This window comes from Siphateles boraxobius, unplaced genomic scaffold (genome assembly GCF_051911475.1).
Source record: "Siphateles boraxobius isolate OS27281-9 unplaced genomic scaffold, OSU_SipBor_1 15, whole genome shotgun sequence".
In the NCBI taxonomy this organism is placed as follows: Eukaryota; Metazoa; Chordata; class Actinopteri; order Cypriniformes; family Leuciscidae; genus Siphateles; species Siphateles boraxobius.
In genome coordinates, this window is record NW_027508755.1 from 4,350,982 (window position 1) to 4,373,298 (window position 22,317).

At 38.4% G+C, this 22,317-nt stretch overlaps 1 protein-coding gene across 3 annotated transcripts in view; it reads left to right on the top strand.

Annotated features, from left to right (window-relative positions):
- vwa3a (von Willebrand factor A domain containing 3A) overlaps positions 1-22,317 on the top strand; it is a 50,360-nt gene that overhangs the window by 1,093 nt on the left and 26,950 nt on the right. For all 3 annotated transcript variants that reach the window (XM_077230691.1, XM_077230690.1, XM_077230692.1), the window contains exons 4-15: positions 75-169; positions 2,944-3,024; positions 3,830-3,884; positions 3,965-4,066; positions 4,170-4,276; positions 7,626-7,751; positions 15,153-15,252; positions 15,328-15,390; positions 16,696-16,821; positions 18,535-18,673; positions 20,521-20,624; positions 20,702-20,782. In XM_077230691.1, coding sequence (XP_077086806.1) covers positions 75-169; positions 2,944-3,024; positions 3,830-3,884; positions 3,965-4,066; positions 4,170-4,276; positions 7,626-7,751; positions 15,153-15,252; positions 15,328-15,390; positions 16,696-16,821; positions 18,535-18,673; positions 20,521-20,624; positions 20,702-20,782 — 1,179 coding nt within the window. The remainder of the gene's footprint in view (positions 1-74; positions 170-2,943; positions 3,025-3,829; positions 3,885-3,964; positions 4,067-4,169; positions 4,277-7,625; positions 7,752-15,152; positions 15,253-15,327; positions 15,391-16,695; positions 16,822-18,534; positions 18,674-20,520; positions 20,625-20,701; positions 20,783-22,317) is intronic.

The window sequence follows — 22,317 nt, forward strand, 5'->3', positions numbered from 1 at the left end:
TCATGCCGTTATTACCGTAATCACTACACTGTAAGCATCATTGGTGTATGGACTGATGACGCTGTTGTCGGCAGGATCGCAGTGAAGTGTACGAGAGCTCAGAGCGATGGCTGGAGGACTGTGGACTGACTCTCTCTCGCCCCTTCTCTCTCTGCAACACTCGTCCTGTGTGAGTTTACTGACTCTTACACACCCCGTCTACACCGATGTAGACGCCTGCAGCGCTCCTGTTATAACTAACAAAGCTAAGATACAGTCAAACCAAAAATTATTCTGACACCAGATATCATTTTTGATATTTGTTTCACTAGTGGCTGCAGGACACTATAGTTCATTTATGTAACGAGGAGAGCAAAATAAAGTAAACTGTGACATATTATACCCGAAAATTCTTCATATTCAAAACTACCAGTAAAATTTGAGACCGAAAATTATTCAGACACTTTGACCTGACCATGTTTTGCTGAAGTGTTTTTATCTTTAATTGCTAATGTGACCTTTTTACAGCACAGACTGAACAGAATTAAGCATTGCTTGGTAATTGTTTGAGCTAAACTGGTATTATCTAATTGTGTAGTTAAATTTAACAGCTGACAGATATTCAACATAATTCATCTGTGAGACAGTCTAACAGAAGGACGGACAAACCCCCTGAAATATCAACTGATTTGTCATATTTTATTAGCATATTTTAAACTAAAGCGAATAAACTGTGATAATGTGAGTAATGTTGAAGGTGTCTGAATAAAGTTTGGTTTGACTGTAAGTGTAAACGTGTCTGATTGTGAACAGATCACAGATTATTTTTGTTTTTTTTGGCACCGGTTATGTCCTCAAAAACAAATTCCCCACACAAAATTGGTTTCGAAGCATGTGAATTAGTTTGGGTTTCAGAAACCAGGTGGTAGAGTTGTAATTTCCTGCTGCTCTCAAAACAAGGAAACATGAGTTATAAATTATGCTTAATCTTATGGAAATATAAACCATGCTTTCAGATCTGATACACATCAGTAATACAGATCCTAAACATACCATTATTCGACAGAGTTTAAGGTAGTAATGTGTGGCCTCTGTTTTACAGTGAGAAAAGCATAACCTTGTGTGTGAAAAAGAAGTCTGCTTAGTTGAATTGAATGTGCACTTGTAGTGCATTTAACAACAGTATAAAAATATATTTTACTTGCATATAATATGATATAATATTCATGCAATTAAGTGTACTTAAAGAGAGTACACCTTTTATGACTTAACACACTAAAGTACACTTTAAAGTGCACTGCAATAGTCAAATAAAAAATAAAAATAAAACGTTAAGTACATTTTAAATCATCATGTTTTAATAATCTTTTGTCATGCGTTAATGTACACTTGTTATTTTGATGTGTTGACTAACCTTGATTTGAACTGTACTGCTATTTGATGTTAAAGTCCCCATGAAATCAAAATTGAAGTTGTAGTTGCATTTAGTATTAATAGGTTAGCCTTTCTGTTGTCTATAAGCTAGTGTGCTCCACAACAATGGCAGCAATCGCATTTAGAAGATATACGCGTTCAAAACCTACAGTCTCTCACTTCAGCCAATATGGATCAATGGTTTTGATGACATCACTGCACTTCTCATCAGATTTTCTGTCCAATCAAATGCTCTCTAGAATCTGAAGCTCCGCCCCCTAAATTATAAATTGACGCTGAATCTGCAGCTGAAGTCGGTCACTTGTTCACACATTTACTATTTTCTTTATGGTGAATGGCACATAGAGCGCAGACCAGAAAATATATCGGACCCGTTTGAATTCTGCACTCAATGCTGTATTTTAAAGCGAACTTTATGCAAACATAAACTACACACTTTTTAAACTACATACTATATCTTCAGCATGATTAACCTCACTGTTTTGCTTTAGTAATAGTTTCATATTAAATTTAAACGGGGAATCTATTAGACTGTGGCTGGAAATGCAGCTTTCCCGAGCTCAACGGCTCCGACTGCGCTGTGATGTAAAGGAAACGCTATTGGCTATTTTTAAAAAGGGGAGGAGCTGTTCGATATGCCCCGCCCTGTCTTCCTGTTTCAGTGGAAATGCATCAACACATTGAATAATGCTGGCACTTCAGTGGGCCTTTAAATTGTTGATTTTATATGTACTAAATTGCAACTTTATCATAACAAATGTGCAATATAGCATATATTATTATTATTAGTAGTAGTAGTAGTAGTAGTAGTAGTAGTATTACCGTACATTCTTGTCAGTAAACTTCAGCCACGTTCAGTTGTTGTTTCAGTTTAATTTTCACGAACATTTCTCATTATTTCCAGTGTTTCTTGGTTACCAAGTATGTTTTCATTGGTTGTCATGGCTACTCATTGATTTCACACACCTGATCCTTGTTCACTCTGTACATATAGCTCTCAGTTCAGTTTGCTCATTGTCTGGTGTTGTTAACTGCTTTAATACTCTGCTCTATTGACTGATTACTCTTTTGTTTTGTTTAATAAAGTTTATGCTGTTATTCGATCTGCTTGGCTTACCTTTATCTTCTTCCCCGTCTTGAACGTGACAATTATGAAATGGCATATAAATATGTACTTTGGTACTTAAGTCTTATATAAGTGGGTCATTAATGCTCTAATGTTTTCATGTGTAAAAACTTTTAAAAACAAATAAAATGTCAATGTAAAAATATTGTATGGGTCCTAAAAATAGGCAGCATTTTCTTTATTCCAAACATTTATTTTAAGATGAAATATGACTCTGAGATGTTCTTTGTGTTTTTTAAATTGTTCTCTCTCACTCTCTCACTCTCTCACTCTCTCTCTCTCTCTCTCTCTCTCTGTCTCTCTCTGTCTCTCTCTCTCTCTCTCTCTCTCTCTGTCTCTCTCTCTCACTCTCTCTCTCTCTCTCTCTCTCTCTCTCTCTCTCTCTCTCTCTCTCTCTCTCTCAGATCTGAAAGAGGAGACGAGCTAAACAAACAGATGCACATCAGCAGTGAGTCACTGGCTGACTTTGAGGAACAGCTTTACAAGTGAGAATAATCTCCACTACTTGTTTACAGTCGCTATGATGATGCTTTATCATTCTCTGAATACAGTACGTCATTTATATGTTATATAGCCCTATCAAAATGTGGAATTAATTACATTATTTGAGAAAATACATTACAGTATATGATACAGATTAAATAATGTAACAATAATTGTTATGTGGGGGCAAACAGACATTGCATTGACATAAAGTGACTTTAGAAGTCAATATATTATTAGTTTTATTACAAATAAATTGATAAATCAAGGGTTATGATTAAATCTGTTAATCTTATAACACATTGTGTGTTTTTCTTAATATAATAAACTAAATTAACCTGACAACCCAAGAATTAATATGAACAGAGTGTCTATTTATACCAAGTGCAAATAGCCTGCCTTGTTGGCAGAGGCTATTTACACTAACTCCGCCCACTTTTATAACCAAAAATTACAAAAGACACCTGTCTGATAACTGGATCGGTGGTGGGAGGCATTAAAGGGATCATTCACAGAATTTTTTTTAAAAAAATCTGTTATCATTCACACATCCTCAAGTTGTTTCAAACCTGTATGACTGTGTAACGGAGGGCTTTATGCAGCTTTTATTTAAGATTTTAATAAATATAATCATATGAATAATACATTGTTAGTATTACTAAATAACTACTAAATAGCAACTACTATCTACACTTAGTGCAAAGAAAATTCTGCTGTTTGCAAATAGCCTCTGCCTAATATGAATCTGATGGTTGATGGCTTCACTAGTGTTTAATTCAGATGTTTTGATCTGTTTTTTTTTTGTAGTGCCATTGAGATGTACCACAACCGAATTAAGTGGCTCAGCCAAGGAAACAGAAAGGTAACCTGGATCTCTGAGAGATCTTCAGTCCATGAATCTGGGTCAGGCAGATTCAGTGTTGGTTTGGTTTGATCTGTCAGGTGTTTGGGGTGGTGAACGGATCCCGAGTCGGAGTGCTTGTGGACACATCTGATTTCAACGCCTCTACAGAGAGACTGGCAGATCTACAGCGAGAGCTCTCAGTAGGGTCCCAATATGCTTCATACTTTATTTTGCTAATTGAATCAATTACATGGCTCATTTTTGTGGTTTTTCTTCTGACTTGCTCATGTTACACCATCAAAGGCTCTCATTGAGGAGCAACTTTGCTTCAAAAACCAACTGTATCTACTGTCCTACGGCTCAGAGGTCAGCAGCCTTTGGGACAAACCACTAGATATCAGCCCACTAAGGTGAGTGAGATTGTTTGTGTGAATATTATCTGTTTGTCTCATTTGCATGTGTTATTTTCATGATTCGTTCAGACAGTGATCCTGTAAGTCCTTCAAGGTTTTAGAACTCTGCCTGACCATTATTTTAATTAGTTTCTGTTTAGAGTGACTCCTTGTTTTATTTTAGGTTGTCATGAGGGATTAGTGGGGACATGTGCGAACAGTTTGTACTTGTATTAGATGCCAAGAAATCACTAGAGAGGAGGGGATGGAAGGACACGAGAGAGAGCGGGGAGATAATGAGAGAAGAGGATAAAGGCCACGGTTCTGACACAAATTAAAACTGATTTTGGCCTCTCGTCATTCAAAATGAATCATTCTTCAAGACATTTGCATTTGAAACATGGTGATGATAATGAAATGAGACACTCATAGGCAACAGCCTAACTGAAACAGAGCCTCATTTGGCTTGTTTGAAACACTCACACAAATAGGGAGACTGACCTTACAGTGTGTTTAAATAGAGTTTACATTATCGTGTGTTGCTAAGTCTGAGGTGTAATTGTAGATATCCGCACTTCAACACATCCACTATCTTGGAACAGTCAATATTTTAGGCGCTGCTCATCATTCAGACTAACTTCACAACATTTGTTTAGCCATAGTTGTAAGAAACACAGATGTCTAGGCTTCTCTGATGAGTTTTAACCAATAATACATTGTATTTATTATATGCATCTAACTTTATTGATAAACCTAATCTTGTGACTCATGCAGATATAGATATTCATAGGCTACATATGAATTAGTTGCAGACGCCCATTCATCTTCCTCTCGAGTGTTTGCAGATCAACTTTATTGTGTCTTTAGTAAATCCTGACATTAGTTTTTAACGACATAAGAGGGTTTGCGCTGACGCAAGATGTTAGTAAATCTGGCCCTATGTTTCCACAAAGGATGTATGCCATGCTTCCTTAGAATATGACATCTAAAAGAAGACATATTGTGCAGCATAATTAAGATACCTACCTTTTGAACAGCTTTCATGCGGGGAGCTTGTCCATGTCTCCTGCGGAGGCAGATCACTACACAGCAAATTCCCCAGTGTTAAATTAACACTCCTCGGTGTTTGTATATGTGCACACTACAGAGTGTTAAAATAACACTGAAGCAGCATTGAAGTTAATTGAAAATTAACTGATGGTTGAGCATTAGGGATAACAAGGATGTGATGTTGAGGAAATTTTCCCACCGGTTAATCGACATGTGACGACACCGGTAATACCGGTATCACAGCCGCACAGGCATTCGCAGCGGTGCGGAGCAGAGCGAGCGTTTTCAATAAATTCCTATGGAAGTTAGGCTTTCATAATGAACTGAAAACGCTCGCTCTGCTCGGCGCCAGAGGACACGCGCCGTAATGAGTGCTCGTGCGGCAGTGCGCATTTTACTTTCGCTTTCAAATCAGCACTAATTCGGGAGCGGCAATTGTTTGAATGGTGAGTTCATTATTATTCTTATTGAGAAACACAACAACAAAATAGTACAATGACAAACTCGCTTAAATAGGAGCTTTTACATTTCGCTTTGGAACCAAATCTTCCTTCATTGTCTTGTCAGTCAGGAGTGAGGTGAAAACTGACTCCTGCTGTGTGCTGATCTTTGCTGTGACTCTGATTCGGCTCACACTGCATTGAGCAGACACGTTCAGTTTTTAACTGTAGTGTCTGTTCTTTAACTGACTGAATTATTTTTATTACTATAAAAAATAATAAAAATAAAAACTGCAGCAAGCATAATCAGTGATGAACACCTGTTGTTGACCAGCAGAATCACTGAAGGAAAGAGGAACAACAGGAACAGAAAAAGAGATGAGACCAGAAGAAATACAACTGACTTCCAGCCATTACACATTATTACACTTATTACTAACATATTTTACTTTTTTACTGCATTCATCTACAAAAGTTCTTATTGAAAATTAACTGAGGTTTAGATGTTGATGTTTTATTGAATCTTTCGTCTTAAGTCATCAATATGGTGACCAGTGTTTGCTTTTGTTGAACTCTTGGCTTTTTAACTTTAGTTTTTATTTGGCTGTTGCAACTTTGTGTTTACAGCAAAGCACATTTGTTATGGCAAAATAAACTATGATCAGGTCCTGATGGTTATGTTTTGATAATGACAATCATCATGTAATGACAATATTCAGTTATGTCATTCAGAGTCTAAAGCTCTGATTATAATGGATGTGTAATTGTAATATTGATGATTGTAGTCCGGTGTTTCTACAGCTTGAGATCCATCAGCTATAAGCTGAACTATTTCATAAATACATTGTGCACAGAAACTACTGCATCATGTAGACATACACAGACATCACAAATCGGCATATGAATCTCAACATGACAAACAGATCAACTCTGAACATCACAAAACAAGCTAATAAATCCACAACAAATTAAACCAAATAGTATTAGTTAATGAAAATAATAGGACTATTCATTCACGCCATAAAGCATCCTGGGATGAGTTTTGATTGGTGACTCAGCATGCACTGCAACATGAAGCGTTTTTTGTTTGATTTTCACCATTGTTGAGTTGTTGTTTTTTTAAACCCTTTAGATTAACAGCACTGCTGGATCACAAGCTGTAGCATCACAGGACTACTATAATAAAAAATGAATAAAACGTCACCTATATAATCAGTTATTAAATGTTGTGTGAGTTCAATTAATCAGGTTACTACATGATGACTATAATATCATTAGTACATAGACATCATCACATGACCACATTTTCTCTTAAGTTTTGTTTGCCACAACAAATCTGCTTTAAAAAGTTGCAGCAGCAGCCAGAAAAAAAAATAATTTTAAAAGTAGATGTTCTGAAAGAGCCCAACTAAAGCAAACACGGATCACCATAATGATGACTTTAAACGAAACTACTATTTTCAATAAAGCATCACCATCTAAACCTCTTAAAACCTCTCAATAAGAACTTTTGTAGATGTATGACAAAAAATAAAGTCAAACTGGTTAATAATAAGTGCAATCATGTGTAATGGCTCAGAGTCAGTTTTAGTTGTTGTGTTTCTGCTCGTCTTCCCTTCAGTGATTCTGCTTGTTTACAGGAGGTGTTCGTCACTAATGCTCAATCATCACTTAATTAATTGCAATCATCTCATTAATTTCAACACTGCTTCAGTGTTATTTTAACACTCTGAAGTGTGGACACATATGAGCAGTGCTAATTTAACACTGGGTGTTTGGGGAATTCAGCTATATTATCAGTTTTGTTTTGCTACACAAAGAATATGAATGAAAGTCTGCTGCAGGAGGCTCTTTCTTAATGTCCCATCACGTCTCAGGCTCAGGGAGTGTTATGCGTGGGTCATGCAGCTTCGAGCGGGTGGAGGCTGTGATCTCCTACAGGCGATACAGAGGGCACTGACCCACTCACAGCTGGACACGCTGCTCATCATCCAGGCCGATCGGTGAGATTTTGTTTTGCTATGATGAATCACTCTTTCTTAACTTGAGCCAGCAGTCATTTAATTTCCTTTCACCTTTAGACATATTTGAAGAACATTATCCTGAAATAGTTTGATTTTTATAATTGATCATATCTGAGGAGAAGGTTTTAAAATAGCAGTCAAGGCCTATTTCCTCGCCGAGCAAAATAGAGTGAAACAGCAGGGCAATTGAAGTAAAAATCCTTTTCACTTTCTCCATAGAGAAATAGATGTTAAGGGATCAAATAAGCCTTTTTTCCACCGTGGGGCCATAACAAGTGGAAATATAACTGGAACTATTTCTTACCGTTGTTCTTAGAACCGGCATAGTAGACACCACAGCAGACTGTGTCATCTGACCAATGAGGGCAGACTAGACCAATCAGAACCGACTGGGTCATTTGACCAATCATACCAGAGTAGACCAATCATTACAGACTGGGCCATCTGACCAATCAGAGCAGAGTAGACCAATCACAACAGACTGAGTTATCTGACCAATCAGAGCAGAGTAGACCAATCACAACAGACTGAGCCATCTGACCGATCAGAGCAGAGTAGACCAATCAGAACAGAATGGACCGTCTGACCAATCAGAGCAGAGTAGACCAATCACTACAGACTGGGCCATCTGACCAATCAAAGCAGAGTAGACCAATCACAACAGACTGAGTTATCTGACCAATCAGAGCAGAGTAGACCAATCACAACAGACTGGGTCATCTGACCAATCATACCAGAGTAGACCAATCACAACAGACTGGGCCATCTGACCAATCAGAGCAGAGTAGACCAATCACAACAGACTGAGCCATCTGACCGATCAGAGCAGAGTAGACCAATCAGAACAGAATGGACCGTCTGACCAATCAGAGCAGAGTAGACCAATCACTACAGACTGGGCCATCTGACCAATCAGAGCAGAGTAGACCAATCACAACAGACTGAGTCATCTGACCAATCAGAGCAGAGTAGACCAATCACAACAGACTGGGTCATCTGACCAATGAGGGCAGACTAGACCAATCAGAACCGACTGGGTCATCTGACCAATCATACCAGAGTAGACCAATCATTACAGACTGGGCCATCTGACCAATCAGAGCAGAGTAGACCAATCACAACAGACTGAGTTATCTGACCAATCAGAGCAGAGTAGACCAATCACAACAGACTGAGCCATCTGACCGATCAGAGCAGAGTAGACCAATCAGAACAGAATGGACCGTCTGACCAATCAGAGTAGAGTAGACCAATCACTACAGACTGGGCCATCTGACCAATCAAAGCAGAGTAGACCAATCACAACAGACTGGGTCATCTGACCAATCAGAGCAGAGTAGACCAATCACAACAGACTGGGTCATCTGACCAATCAGAGCAGAGTAGACCAATCACAACAGACTGGGTCATCTGACCAATGAGGGCAGACTAGACCAATCAGAACCGACTGGGTCATCTGACCAATCAGAGCAGAGTAGACCAATCACAACAGACTGGGTCATCTGACCAATGAGAGCAGAGTAGACCAATCAGAACCGACTGGGTCATCTGACCAATCAGAGCAGAGTAGACCAATCACAACAGACTGGGTCATCTGACCAATCAGAGCAGAGTAGACCAATCACAACAGACTGGGTCATCTGACCAATGAGAGCAGAGTAGACCAATCACAACAGACTGGGCCATCTGACCGATCAGAGCAGAGTAGACCAATCACAACAGACTGGGTCATCTGACCAATCAGAGCAGAGTAGACCAATCACAACAGACTGGGTCATCTGACCAATGAGAGCAGAGTAGACCAATCACAACAGACTGGGCCATCTGACCAATCAGAGCAGAGTTGACCAATCACAACCGACTGGGCCATCTGACCAATCAGAGCAGAGTAGACCAATCACAACAGACTGGGCCATCGAACCAATAGGCTGCAATGTGAGAAAGTTAAAGTGTTTTTTGATTTTGGGTGCATGTAAACCTATTGTAGGAGACTCCAAAACAAAATGATGAGCCTTTAAAATAGCATAATGGTGCACTTTAAAGGGTAACTAAACACTAAAACAACTTTTTTTAGTTAACGATCTGTAAGAATTGAGCTTCATAAATGCTGTTCATTGATTCGAGTACATTTTTTGACATTTGGGTTCAAAGTGTTTTAATTTTTTAATTTTTAATCTAAGCGTCTTAGGTGCAGATTTTCTGTGAACGTGCCCGTCTCATCAGCATCCATCAACACCATGGAGTATTTGGAGCTAGTCAGATAGCACATTCAATAACAGTAGCTTTACTACTGTTCTTACTCTCGTAAGAGTAGCATTGATTCTTCCAAAAAGCCGAACTTTATCCCTTCATCTGGACATGTTTATCCACCTAACGTTACGTTCACACGGATTTCAGTGCAAACAAAGCTAACGAACCTGCCCAACAAGTGCTAACGTTAGCTACCCATACCAACACATTTGGGCAAACATATCCCCCCCGGGAATTATTTTGTTGTAAGATAAGTAACGGTGCTTTAATGGCGATTTCCTTTGTCATTTCAGACTGCTGGCAATACAGAATATCACAATACAGAAGTGAACCAAACATTTTATTTAACATAAATTATTATGTACATTAGTATTTACACTAACAAAAAATACTGTCACAAGGAAGTACTTTCAGAACTTGTGGAGCAAAACAAATCTAAATAAATAAATATAATAACCTTTTTCTATTATAAACACTTTTTACCCTCCAGTACCTCTAACAAATACTCACACTCACGTTAATACCTGGCAATGTGAAATGCTGAACAACCATACGGTTTAACAAACAAACATAATTTACTATCTACGTTAGTAGCCTATTTTTACTTACAAAAAAACACTGTTGCAAGAGGTAGACTTTGAGAACTTTTGGAGCATAATAATAAACCAAAAAACAAAGCAAAAAAACATCTTTATTCTACTATTTGGCACCCAAAATTATAACTGCATTATGGCTACTTTCCACATTTTACTGCATTTTCTTGATTCCTTCCTTTTATCTAAACTTTCCAAACAGATGCCTACGTCTGTCATTTACAGATACAAACGGTTGGCCTACATCGTTAAGGTCCACTTTGTCAAGGGTGTCTTGATGTACATGACACACAATTACATTATTAAGGCGCTGCTGAGACATGGTAGATCATGGTAGACATGGTAGATCGTAACCAAGTTTTCAGTCTCGTCAGTGCACTGAAGCTTCGTTCAGCTTCAGCTGAGGCCACAGGGACGACCAACAACAACCTAACAAGCTTCTCAACCTCATCAAATAAGCCTCTCACCTCACTTGGCATTGCTTTCAGAATGCATGCAGCTTCATCGCTTGATGTGATTGTATGCTTTGAAAGAAACATTGGTAGCTGCACCTTCAAAATATCCCTGTTTATTTCTGGATACTGTACAATCACATCATCCATCTGCCCAGTGAGGAGAACATTCTCGATCTGTTTCAGTTTCTGTAAGTCTGGTTGGTTAAACCGTTCCTTGAACTGAGTGCCCAAACTGTCCAACACCTTGAAAAATTCTATTCAATAGTATTCCTCTGGTGTTTTTTGCTTATGCTGACTAGCCCCGCCAATGAATCTTTTGGGGGGATTTCTTTGATGAGGGAGTTAAATTGGTTCAATTCCCATGGAGTCTACCATTGACACTGCCTTCTCAAACACTTCTGCAAACTTTTCCACACTCCTTTTTTCTTGAAGAGTTGAACTAACATAGTCAACAGCAGCTTGCATGCCTTTAACTGTTTGGGACTGTTTTTGCAAAGATTTATTTAAGCACTCAAGCTCTCCCAACACCTCTGATGCTACCAGCAGTCCAAGAACAGTCTTACCCTTCTGGAAGCGATCTAGGAGACCTTTGGCTCTAGTGCCATTTGGAGAACCAACAGAGGCCATTTCCTCCAAACTACACAACACAGCCTCATACTGGCTAAGAACTTGTTGTGGAAATTTTAATAGTCATTGATCCCAAACAGGTATCATAAGAGAGAAAACCTATTCAATGTATAAAAGTATATGTGTGTACGTGCTTGTGCGTGACTTTTCAGGAACATATGGGACAGGACCTCTGACCTTAGAGACGGTCAGTTTTGGCCAGTTTATTTCAGTACCAGTTTGTGTCTTTAACTAGAAACTGAACAGCAGTAAGGACCTTATCTGAGTGGGTGAAAGGTACAGCGCGTGAGGAGGAACCTTGAAAAGAGTATAAAGGCTGTCTTATATCTTCCTGTTGTGTGTCACTCTCTTGCAGAGCGTAACTTCTGTGTACTAGACTGAACCTATTCTTGCAAGAATAAATACTTTTCTTTTTATTAATTTGACTCTGAGTGTCTCTTACGCAGTGATGATGTTTAACAGAATTTTTGCCACAACAAACTGTATCAACAGCATGACCACGCACTGTCCACCTAGTTGGACACAGAGGTTTAACTGTTTTGGTAGGCCCCTCAGATGTTAGATGGCTAGCCAATACCCCTTTGAATTTCCCTGATTGGTTGCTCAGAGTTCCAAGCTCATGGACCCACTGCAATGTGTCACGTAGTAAGGTAGAGGCACTGCAAGCACTCTGTGTTATAAGATTCACACAATGTGCACCACAATGCACATACAAAGCCAATGGCTGTTCTCTCTTCAACACTGCCTGTGCGCCTGAGAATTTCCCTGACATATTGGCTGCTCCATCGTAAGTCTGACCTCGCAAGCCAGAGATTGGAATATTCAATCTCAGGAGCACATCAATAGCTAGCTTAGCCATGTGCTCACCAGTTGTCCCTTGCACCTCATACAATCCCACAAATACTTCCTGAGGCACAAGGTCTTGATCCACATATCTGAGACATATGGAAACCCGCTCTTTCCCCTGTATATCCTTAGTACCAGCCATTATGATTGAAAACTGTAGCACAGACAAGGACCTGATTGTTGAGGCAATTTCCCTCACAATTGTGTTGGCAAATAAAGCTAAGTACTCTTTTTGGCACTGTGGACTGATATAATCATGGCAGCGTTTGAACCAAGAGGATAAAATAGGGTCCTTGGTTGCAAGGAATTTCACAAGATGGTAAAAATTACCCTCATTAACCTCATGTCCTCGAAAGGCAACTCCCTTCCTTGCTAGATATCTCAAAGAGCCCATGATTTGCTCGAGACAGTACCTCGCCTCCTCCTGTAATCTAGCCATTGAACTGGATATTTGTGTCTGCACTGGAGTTTGCTCCAGTGCATTGACAGTAATGGCATGATGGTGGGCTTTGCTTCTCTTGTGGCGATTAAAGCATTCTACGGCATGTTTCGAATTGTTAAACCCATTAGAGCAAAAGGCAGGGTCATTTCTTTTCTCTAGAGTGGTCTTTTTGATGGTGTATGCTTTGACACACTCAAAACAAAGAACTTTCTGCAATGTAGGACTATAATGCAGCCATGGATATTGACTAAACCACTTTGCCTGAAACCTTAACTTCTTGTTTCTAAGTTTCTGTACTTTTATGAATTTTGGATCAGGCTGGTATAGCTTGCTTACCAAGTCCAGGACCAGGACACTGCTACACTGACTTGCTTGAGGATCGCTGTTGCTCTCATTTACTGTCTCCTGAAGAGCAAACAAAACATACCCTGGTTTTCATCCACACTGATAACCTTTTATACTAGTACCAATTCACTTCACTTTCACATGATAAAATATGTAGACTATATTTATATTTAATAATTTGCTATTAATCAATAGTAGTATATCTCATCACAGAATCACTTTAAGACCTTTACTTTAAGACGATCTATCACTTTAAGACCTCACCTGAAGCCCTGAAGGTCCAGCTACTTCATGTTTATATTTCAGAGCAATTTAAATATGAAGGGGACATGGTTTTCAAAACTTTTAACATGCATGATTTCCTTTACTCACGCTTTAATAATTCCTAGTTCATAAAGACCTCACCTGAAGCCCTGAAGGTCCAGCTACTTCTTCCTCAACATGCTCTATGACACCTTCACAAGATGTCTGAGTTTCCTATATGTAATTAAATAAACTTGTGAATAAAATACACACATATAATGTATACTGTATACATATACTGCTAGTTATTTGTGTGGCTAGTTATTTTTGCCTACTTACACTCTGCTTTATGAAAAAGCTTCGTATGTCCCCTTTCTTCTTCTTGGGTGACATTATCTGACATAGCTGATCTACAAAGTACAAAAAGGGGCAAAAAAACGGAATATTAAAATGTTTTACTCTGGTCTTTGTATATGGCAGGCAGAGAGACAGCCCTGGTAACTTACCGACGGCGTCATCACGCGCACACACACACACGCACACACCACCCGCTCGCTGCCAGTGAGTGCAAGCACAAAAAGTAGTCCCGGCCCGCAAGTGTAGCCTGCCTGTCAGATACTCCGCCGCCAATCAAATTACGGCGTATCTTGTACTGTCGTCGTCCTGGCCGTTGAATCGATCCAAAATAGCAGCGCAAAGATCCAAATGCAGCGCAAATATCAAAATAGCAGTTCAAAGGAGCTTGCTAAATATTGGTGGGGACAAATTTGTCATCTCAAAATATTGATTGGGACTAATACCTAGCGCCCCCCCCTAAACCTACGCCCTTGCTTAGATTACTAACGTAACACTAAGAAATAACGTAACTGGTTGATAAAGGTTGTCTCGACAATTACCTGTCGAGAAGAAATGTTGCAAGCTCTGCATCCAGCTTGAACCCAATTAAATCACGTAAATCTCTCCACCTTTCAAATGCCGATCCGATGTTGATCCTGGTTTTATTACGGGCACGGTCGCTTTCTTTCTTTACTTCTTTCTTTTCAGCAGGTGTTCTCTTTTCCTGTGTTGTTTTTGACCTCCTAGCTCTTGAGGTTAACCGAGGAATTGGAATCTTTTCCGCCATCACTCTTCATTACTGCGGGAACTTCAAGCGTGTGCATGTGATTGTAACGTGCGCGAAGGGTGGCGTGCACACGACCTGTGATTGACAGTCAGATCTCACACCCCCCTGCGCTGATTGGACCCGATGATCCGGTAGCGTTGGATTTTTGAAAAACAAATAACACACTCCAGGTGGAGTTAGAAGCTCGGGTTTTTTTCTAAAACCACTTCATTTATGTTGTTCTGTCGGATTATAGTGTCGATTTCACTGATTATTATCAAAAAAATGTTGCCGACGGCAGCTTTAAGTGTGATAATAGAGTGAGTTCATTTGGCTTAGAACTCTATATTGTAGATGTTCATGGAGGAAATAAATGGGAAAAAATGCTTTGGAGCGAAGGCAGCTGAACAAATGATTGGTCAATGTTTGCACACTGTTATATAATGATTATTAAATGCATATATATTTTATTTTCAGGCCTGATCAGACGGTGGACTTTATATGTGATTGTTTATCCGTGAAGGGAGCGCCCTGTGTTCATGCGGTCGCCTACAAGTGTAGCAGTCCCGCCGCCATCGTGAGGATTGACTCTTCTTTATTTAAAATGCAGAGGGACATCCTCCACCTCACTGACTTATGTGTCCTGTCATAGGAGACTGTGAAGCGAATGGCTGACGTTTCTGGGGGGAGATATCACCTGTTTTCTGCTGCTCTGGTAATCAGAAAAAAATCGAAATGAACCTGAAAATATTCACAATTATCTCTTGAACTGACATCCAAATGAAATTTCATACAGTGGCGCCAAAAAGTATTTGGACACTTAAACCTTTACACTCAAAAATTCATACTATTAGATAACAAAATATCATTAAATTACATTTATTTTGTCAAACACACGATTTAAGCAAAACTTTTTCACAAAATTATGTTTTTTGTAGGTTTGAAATTATAGTAGATATAATGTTACAAATTAAGACAAAAAGTGTTTGGAAACTTGTTATTGTCAAATGTTAGTGGTTCATGTTCATACTTAAAGGAATAGTTCACCCAAAAATGTACATTTGTTTTAAAATGAACTTTCCTTCATCTTCGAAACACAAATGGAGATATTTTTTAGTGAAACTGGATTTCTTGCCCTCCATTGAAAGTCATTTCTACCAAAAATAACGTGCTTCAAAAGAAAAAGTTTAACAAATCCATATGAATGGACCAGTTTAATTCAAGAGACCCGTTCAGCTTAAACACACAATGAAGTTTGTTCTCACGTGTCGAGCAAGTACGGTTGAACTTGACCATATTTAAAGTGCTCTATGTATATGCGTTGTTAAATTTATATGTGGATAAAAGCCCAAATTAAACCTGTAAAAAGTGGCCATGTCTCTTCAGAAGATTAAACTGCTCCATTCATATGGATTTTACAATATCTTAACAATGTGAACTCATTGAAGTTGGAAAATGTTAATTGCGTATACTTTCAATGGATGGAGAATAATGATGATTTAAGAATATTAAAAATGTCTTTATGTTCCAAAGATGAACGAAAGTCTTACAGGTTTGGAACAACCTGAAGGTGAGTCAATGATGACAGAATAAAAATTTTTGGGTGAACTATCCCTTTAATGTGATTGGACACCTGTGTGAACTTGAGAAGAACTGATTCACACAGCCACAAAAAAAACAGCAGCTGATTGAAAGACACTCAGCAGAAATGATGACAAAAGGTGCAGTTAGTGAAGAGAAAAGCTCCTGCACCTGCTTCCCCACAGATGTCAGAATATCTATGATAATTGCTTTGATATTTCGTTCCAATGACCTTCAGATGTGTTTGTGTTGTAAGTGTTCAAATACTTTTTTGGTACCGGTTTATCTTATAAATGGTATAGGGATATGTGTGTGTGTGTGTGTGTGTGTGTGTGTGTGTGTGTGGGTGTGTGTGTGTGTGTGTGTGTGTGTGTGTGTGTGTGTGTGTGTGTGTGTGTGTGTGTGTGTGTGTGTGTGTGTGTGTGTGTGTGTGTCCCAGGGCGTGGTGGACAGCAGTACAGATGTAGATCTGCTGTGGGAGGAGATTAAAGCATCTCGGGATGTTCTTACCCAAATCCAGGACATGCGTCAGGGTCGACTCGAAGACACAGCTGTTGAGTCAGAGGTGAATATAGTGTATTCTTCTCTATATCAGTGTCACTGTTATTAAACTCCCTGAAACGCCTACATTGTAGTCTTGAGTTTTCTTCCGGGAATGAACACGTCACAATATTCCTCATTTAAATAATTCACACGCTAAATAAAGGGGCGGGGCCTGGTTGAGTTTGTTAGTAGTGTGTTGAAACTCGCGGTTATGGTAAGGGGTGGGACTTAAAACTTAAGTTTTAAATACTTTAAGTGGGTTAAAATACACTATACAGTTCAACTAATGGCATTTTGATATAAATTTTAACTATATTTTCATTTAATTAAAAATAACATGTAATTAAGTGTCCGAAAACTCAGTTTGAACCTAAGTATATTTTTCCATAAGTACTCTAATATAAAAGTATGCTAAGGTGTACTTCATCTTCACATGGGTAAATATGAATGAGCTGAATTTTACTGGAGAACCCACGGGGTAAATTTGGCCGCTGATAATTGCTGCTACCCAAAATAAAAAATAAAAATAAATTGTCAAATTTAACTTCAAAAGCCCACAGTGCCACTTCTGGCCCCTGCATAGAGACACCTAGTGGATGAATATTGAACTCACAAGTGCCAGAGTGGTAGTGACAAGATGGCTGACCACATGCTGTTTTGTTGAGCATGAAACCTGTCAGAACAAAATCGTCTTCTCAGCAAACCAGCGGTTGGTAAAATTGTGTATTTTTTTTAATCTATTTAGTATTAGCTTGCAGAATGCCTAGAAGTACGTTTTATATTCTTTTTGGATAAATTAGCGACTCTGAGCTAGTTCAAAAAACGATGGGCCAAAAATGACCCTCTGGGTGTATGGGTTAAACAAATGTCGGGTCAAAAATGACCCTTTGGTTCTTTGAGTGACTTTGATGGAGAATGGTGACAGTTCTGTAAAACAAAAAATCCTGTATTTGGCTAAAGCCTTGAAATAATTTCATTTGTATAATACATTTTACTAAGTTACCTCAGTAGTACCGGGCCAGAGACTAATAAAGTAGTATATCTTTTCAGGGAGTATGGCCGCTCCCTTTTCAGGACAGGGAAAGCAACAGAGAAAGATCACTGTCATACAAGTACTGGAGCAACTTGAAGCTGATGATAATGACTTTGGCGATAGCGATTCTGATTAATTGTTTCAAAGACCCATGGTGTTAGTTTTTTTCAGGTAGTGATTTTGGCCTTGTGTTCTTGTTTCCATTGGCCAAAGTGTTTGTACATTTGGAAACCAGTTCTAACATGCAACAAATAAAGTAAAAAAAAAAAAAAAAAAAAATTGTTAAATGTAGCTGTGTGGTTGACTGTTTATTTTCCTAAATTTAAAATAGTTTGCATTGACAGTGTTTGTTATTGTGATTCTTTGAAATGATACGCCTAAAGCCCAATGGGTCAAATTTGGCCCTAATCCTAAATTAGGGAATAAAGGGTTAAAATAGAAAAAGTGGATATTTTGGTGTTCAGTGAATTTATAGCAGTAATTTAATGCATAGTTCATAATATTCCAAGGGTTCTTGGGTTCTCCAGGGTTAAGAAATTCCAACATAGTATATGTCCACAAAAACATGGGATTGGTATGATATCATGTTAGCACCATGGCACTTTTTGTTATTGAAATGTTTGTGTTTTCTACCAGTTTCTCACATGATGCATGTTTCATGAGGGCTGGAAACGTTTTCAGATTAAACCTCTGCTTCCCCAGATCTCCAGGGGTTTGGACAGTCTCACTGTTTCTGACTTCAGTCCTGTAAGTTCTGCTCTCGGTGGTCCGCTGTGCATCAAACCCGCGGGTCCAGCGCCCAGCAGCTCCAGAGACTGGCTGAAGACCCACGGCCTCAAGGGTATCTGACAGGCCTCGCCTGGCCACTCTTCAGTTTAATCTACAACACATTTTACTTCTACAATGTTACAGACATTCTGACGTATGACATATGACAAATATGACATATTTCCAAGTGAAACAGAATTTTCACCAATAAAAAAGTAGGGCGTAAACATAGGAATTTTTATGTTGACTGTAAATATATATTTTTGGTAACACTTTATTTCGACAGTCCAGTTTAGACAATCTACTAACTATAAGTAACTTTGCAGCTACATATCAACTAACTGTCATTAGAGTATGAGTAGACTGTCTGCTTAATATCTGCTAACACTTTATTTTGTTGGTCCCCCAAAAGATATTCTACAGACTATAAGTAACTTGGCAACTACAAGTCAACTTATTCTAACCCGAACCCTAACACCTTACCATAACCTAACAGTCTACTGACAGTCTACTACAGCCTACTAATACTCTAATGACTGTTGGTTGATATGTAGTTGAAAAGTTACTCATAGTTAGTAGAATGTCTAAAGTGGACTATCGAAATAAAGTGTAACCAAATTGTTTTTTAAAGTCGGCATGAAACAGAAGTTGCGCTAGTCTGTTCTTCCCTATTGTGACGTATATCAGAGTGAAACGGCTTCTCAAACAAGAACACTGTAAATAAAAAATCAGTTAAATTTACGGTAATAAAACGGTAGCTGTGGTTGCCAGAAATTTACCGTAAAAAATACTGTAGCAACATTTTAGGTTTAAAGACTTAAATTTACAGTAGAAAAACGTATTTCACTGTCTGATATAATGTTAATTTACCAACCTATTGAAGTACTAATATCTCTATTGTATCATTGTAATACACTGGCAACCACCAATCACAGTGGTGATGAGAGTCACATGATGAGTCAAAGCTAATTAATACGGATATATAGAAGCTGCACACTGTCATACACTCAAACACTAACACCATCATGGTAAAATTTTAAAAATGCAATAAACATTAATTTAACAACATTAAATGTAACATAAAAGCATAATGAACATAACTGATTAGAAAAAAACTATGAAGATACATGGTTATTGCTACAAAAATACATCAAATGTGAAGTGTCACGCAGGGAATTGTAGGTTTTTCACTGTAAATTACACAATGACTTGCTCTTTTTCACTTCCAAAAACTTAGATCTATCACAGTTATTTACCGTATAGTACGGAAACTTTGTTAACCAATTAACAGGTATTTTACTGTCAAAATCATGTAAACTTTTCCCAATGGACGGGGCTTAATTTTGTCCATGGAGATTTGATTGGATGGTTGTGGTTTGCTATTGGTGGATCTCATGTGAGTGACAGGTTGCCCCGCCCTCACACCAATAAACGCATCACCAGAGAAGAGATGAGACGTCGCTGCAAGAGGGACAAGTTATTTTGATTCAATAGTAATTTTCTGAAATGCATAACTTGGACACAGTCACCTCAGATAACAGATCACTAAATTATAACGTGGACTCAAAATATTTCCTGTAAAGCTGCTTTGAAACGACGTGTATTGTGAAAAGCGCAACACAAATAAATGTGAATTGAAATGTGAATTACGATGAACAATGAATTTTAAAAAATCATTATGAGATAAGTCATTTAGAATGAATACTGCAATTCTCCATTTAAAAACAAAATATATCTATTTGTAATTTCATGATGATTTTAAGAAATTTTAATAGTTTAATATTTCAATAGTCAAGCAGTGTAACCACCAAAAAGCACAATCTTCCAGGCGTATTATTGCATTATGTGTGAGTTTAGTGGCGAGTGTATTTCTTGTGCGAGTTCTCCTGATAGTCTTGACTCACAGTCGTGTTCCTGCAGCTCAGAAGCTGGATCTCTATCAGCTGCTGGCTCCCAATGCCTATTCTCCACCAGAGACGTTTGTGCCAATCTTGGGAAAGACTGTTTCCGCTACTGTTCACGAGGTGATGAACATGTCCTGCTGCATTTATGAGTCCCATCTGTTCACCTGTGCAGACTCTAACTGTGTGTGTGTTTGCAGCGGGTCATGGTCCAGTGTGAGTGGCATGATGGAACAGTGAAGAATGTGCATGTTGATCTTCCATCACTGCAAAAGTATCAGGTACATTTTTGAATCCACAAACTCCACATGATGAACTTGCACCAGCTAGAAACCATGTAAGACCAGCTGCACCCTAACTAGTGCCATAAGCAATGTTAGCGGCTTCTCTAAACTCCACCAGTGAACCTGGTAAGCAAACAGTAGATTCACTAGCTTTTTTACATTAGCTAACACTTTTCATTAGGGCTGCACGATATTGAAGAGAAAAGCGATTTGCGATATTCATTATGCGATACAATATTGCTTAAAGTGTGTAAAATTATCTTTAAAATTATATCACCTACATACGTGTTTCACATTCTTTTTGTAACAAGAAAACATCTCTACAACTTCTGAAAGTGAACAGCAGTGTTTTACTGTCGCATAAGAAGTGTTATTTTAACATCAGTGTAAACCACAGGGCTCAGGGTTTCAGGTTATCCTGCATTAGGTTTAGTTAACAACAGAAACTGAATCATCAAATGTAAAAATAAAACACTGTATGAATTAAATATATATCCTGATTCTTATTAAAGCTGCAAAAGTTATTCAGCCACGAGCAGTTACTGATTTTCTCTTTGTCTTTTGTTCATGACCCCAGTTATTGTAAGCCGTTGCGATTTACATATCGCGATATATACATTTGCGATATTCCGATAATTTAGATATATTTTGCAGCCCTAGTTTTCATACACCTATTGCTAAAAAAAATGGAGCGTCGAGCATTACATGGGCAAAATAAAATCAAGATTTTGTGACCACAAATGAAGAATTCCTCCCTATGATTTATTCATTTGTTTAGGTAAAACATGGCAACTTACTAAAATTAGTACAACACAGCCATGATTTGACTAAAACGAGGGAATTAAAGGGATAGTTCACCCAAAAATGAAAATTAGCCCATGATTTACTCACCCTAAAGCCATCCTAGTTGTATATGACACTCTTCTTTCAGACGAATACAATCAGAGTTATATTAACAAATGTCCTGGCTCTTCCAAGCTTTATAATGAGAGTGTATGTCTGTTTGTCTTTGGAAGTCCATTAAAGCGTATATATCCATGATTAAAGTGATCGGCACGGATCTGCTGGGGTTAATAAAGGCCCTCTGAAGTGAAGCGATGCGTTCGTGTAAGAAAAATATCCATATTTAAAACTTTATTGACTAAAATAACTACCCTCCGGCATTACGTTGTGGGTCAAGTTCAAGTGTTACTTTTTTGCCGTAAATCGACTTGCGTACAGCCTGCGGGAAGCTAGTTATTTTAGTCCATAAAGTTTTATATATGGATATTTTTCTTACACGAACGCATCAATTCACTTCAGAAGACCTTTATTAACCCCCCGGAGACGTGTCGAGCACTTTAATAGATGCGCTTTAATCTAGGGCAGATGGACTTCCAAAGACAAACAGACATACACTCTCATTATAGAGCTTGGAAGAGCCAGGGCATGTTTTAATATAACTCTGATTGTATTCGTCTGAAAGAAGAGTGTCATATACACCTAGGATGACTTCAGGGTGAGTAAATCATGGCCTTATTTCATTTTTGGGT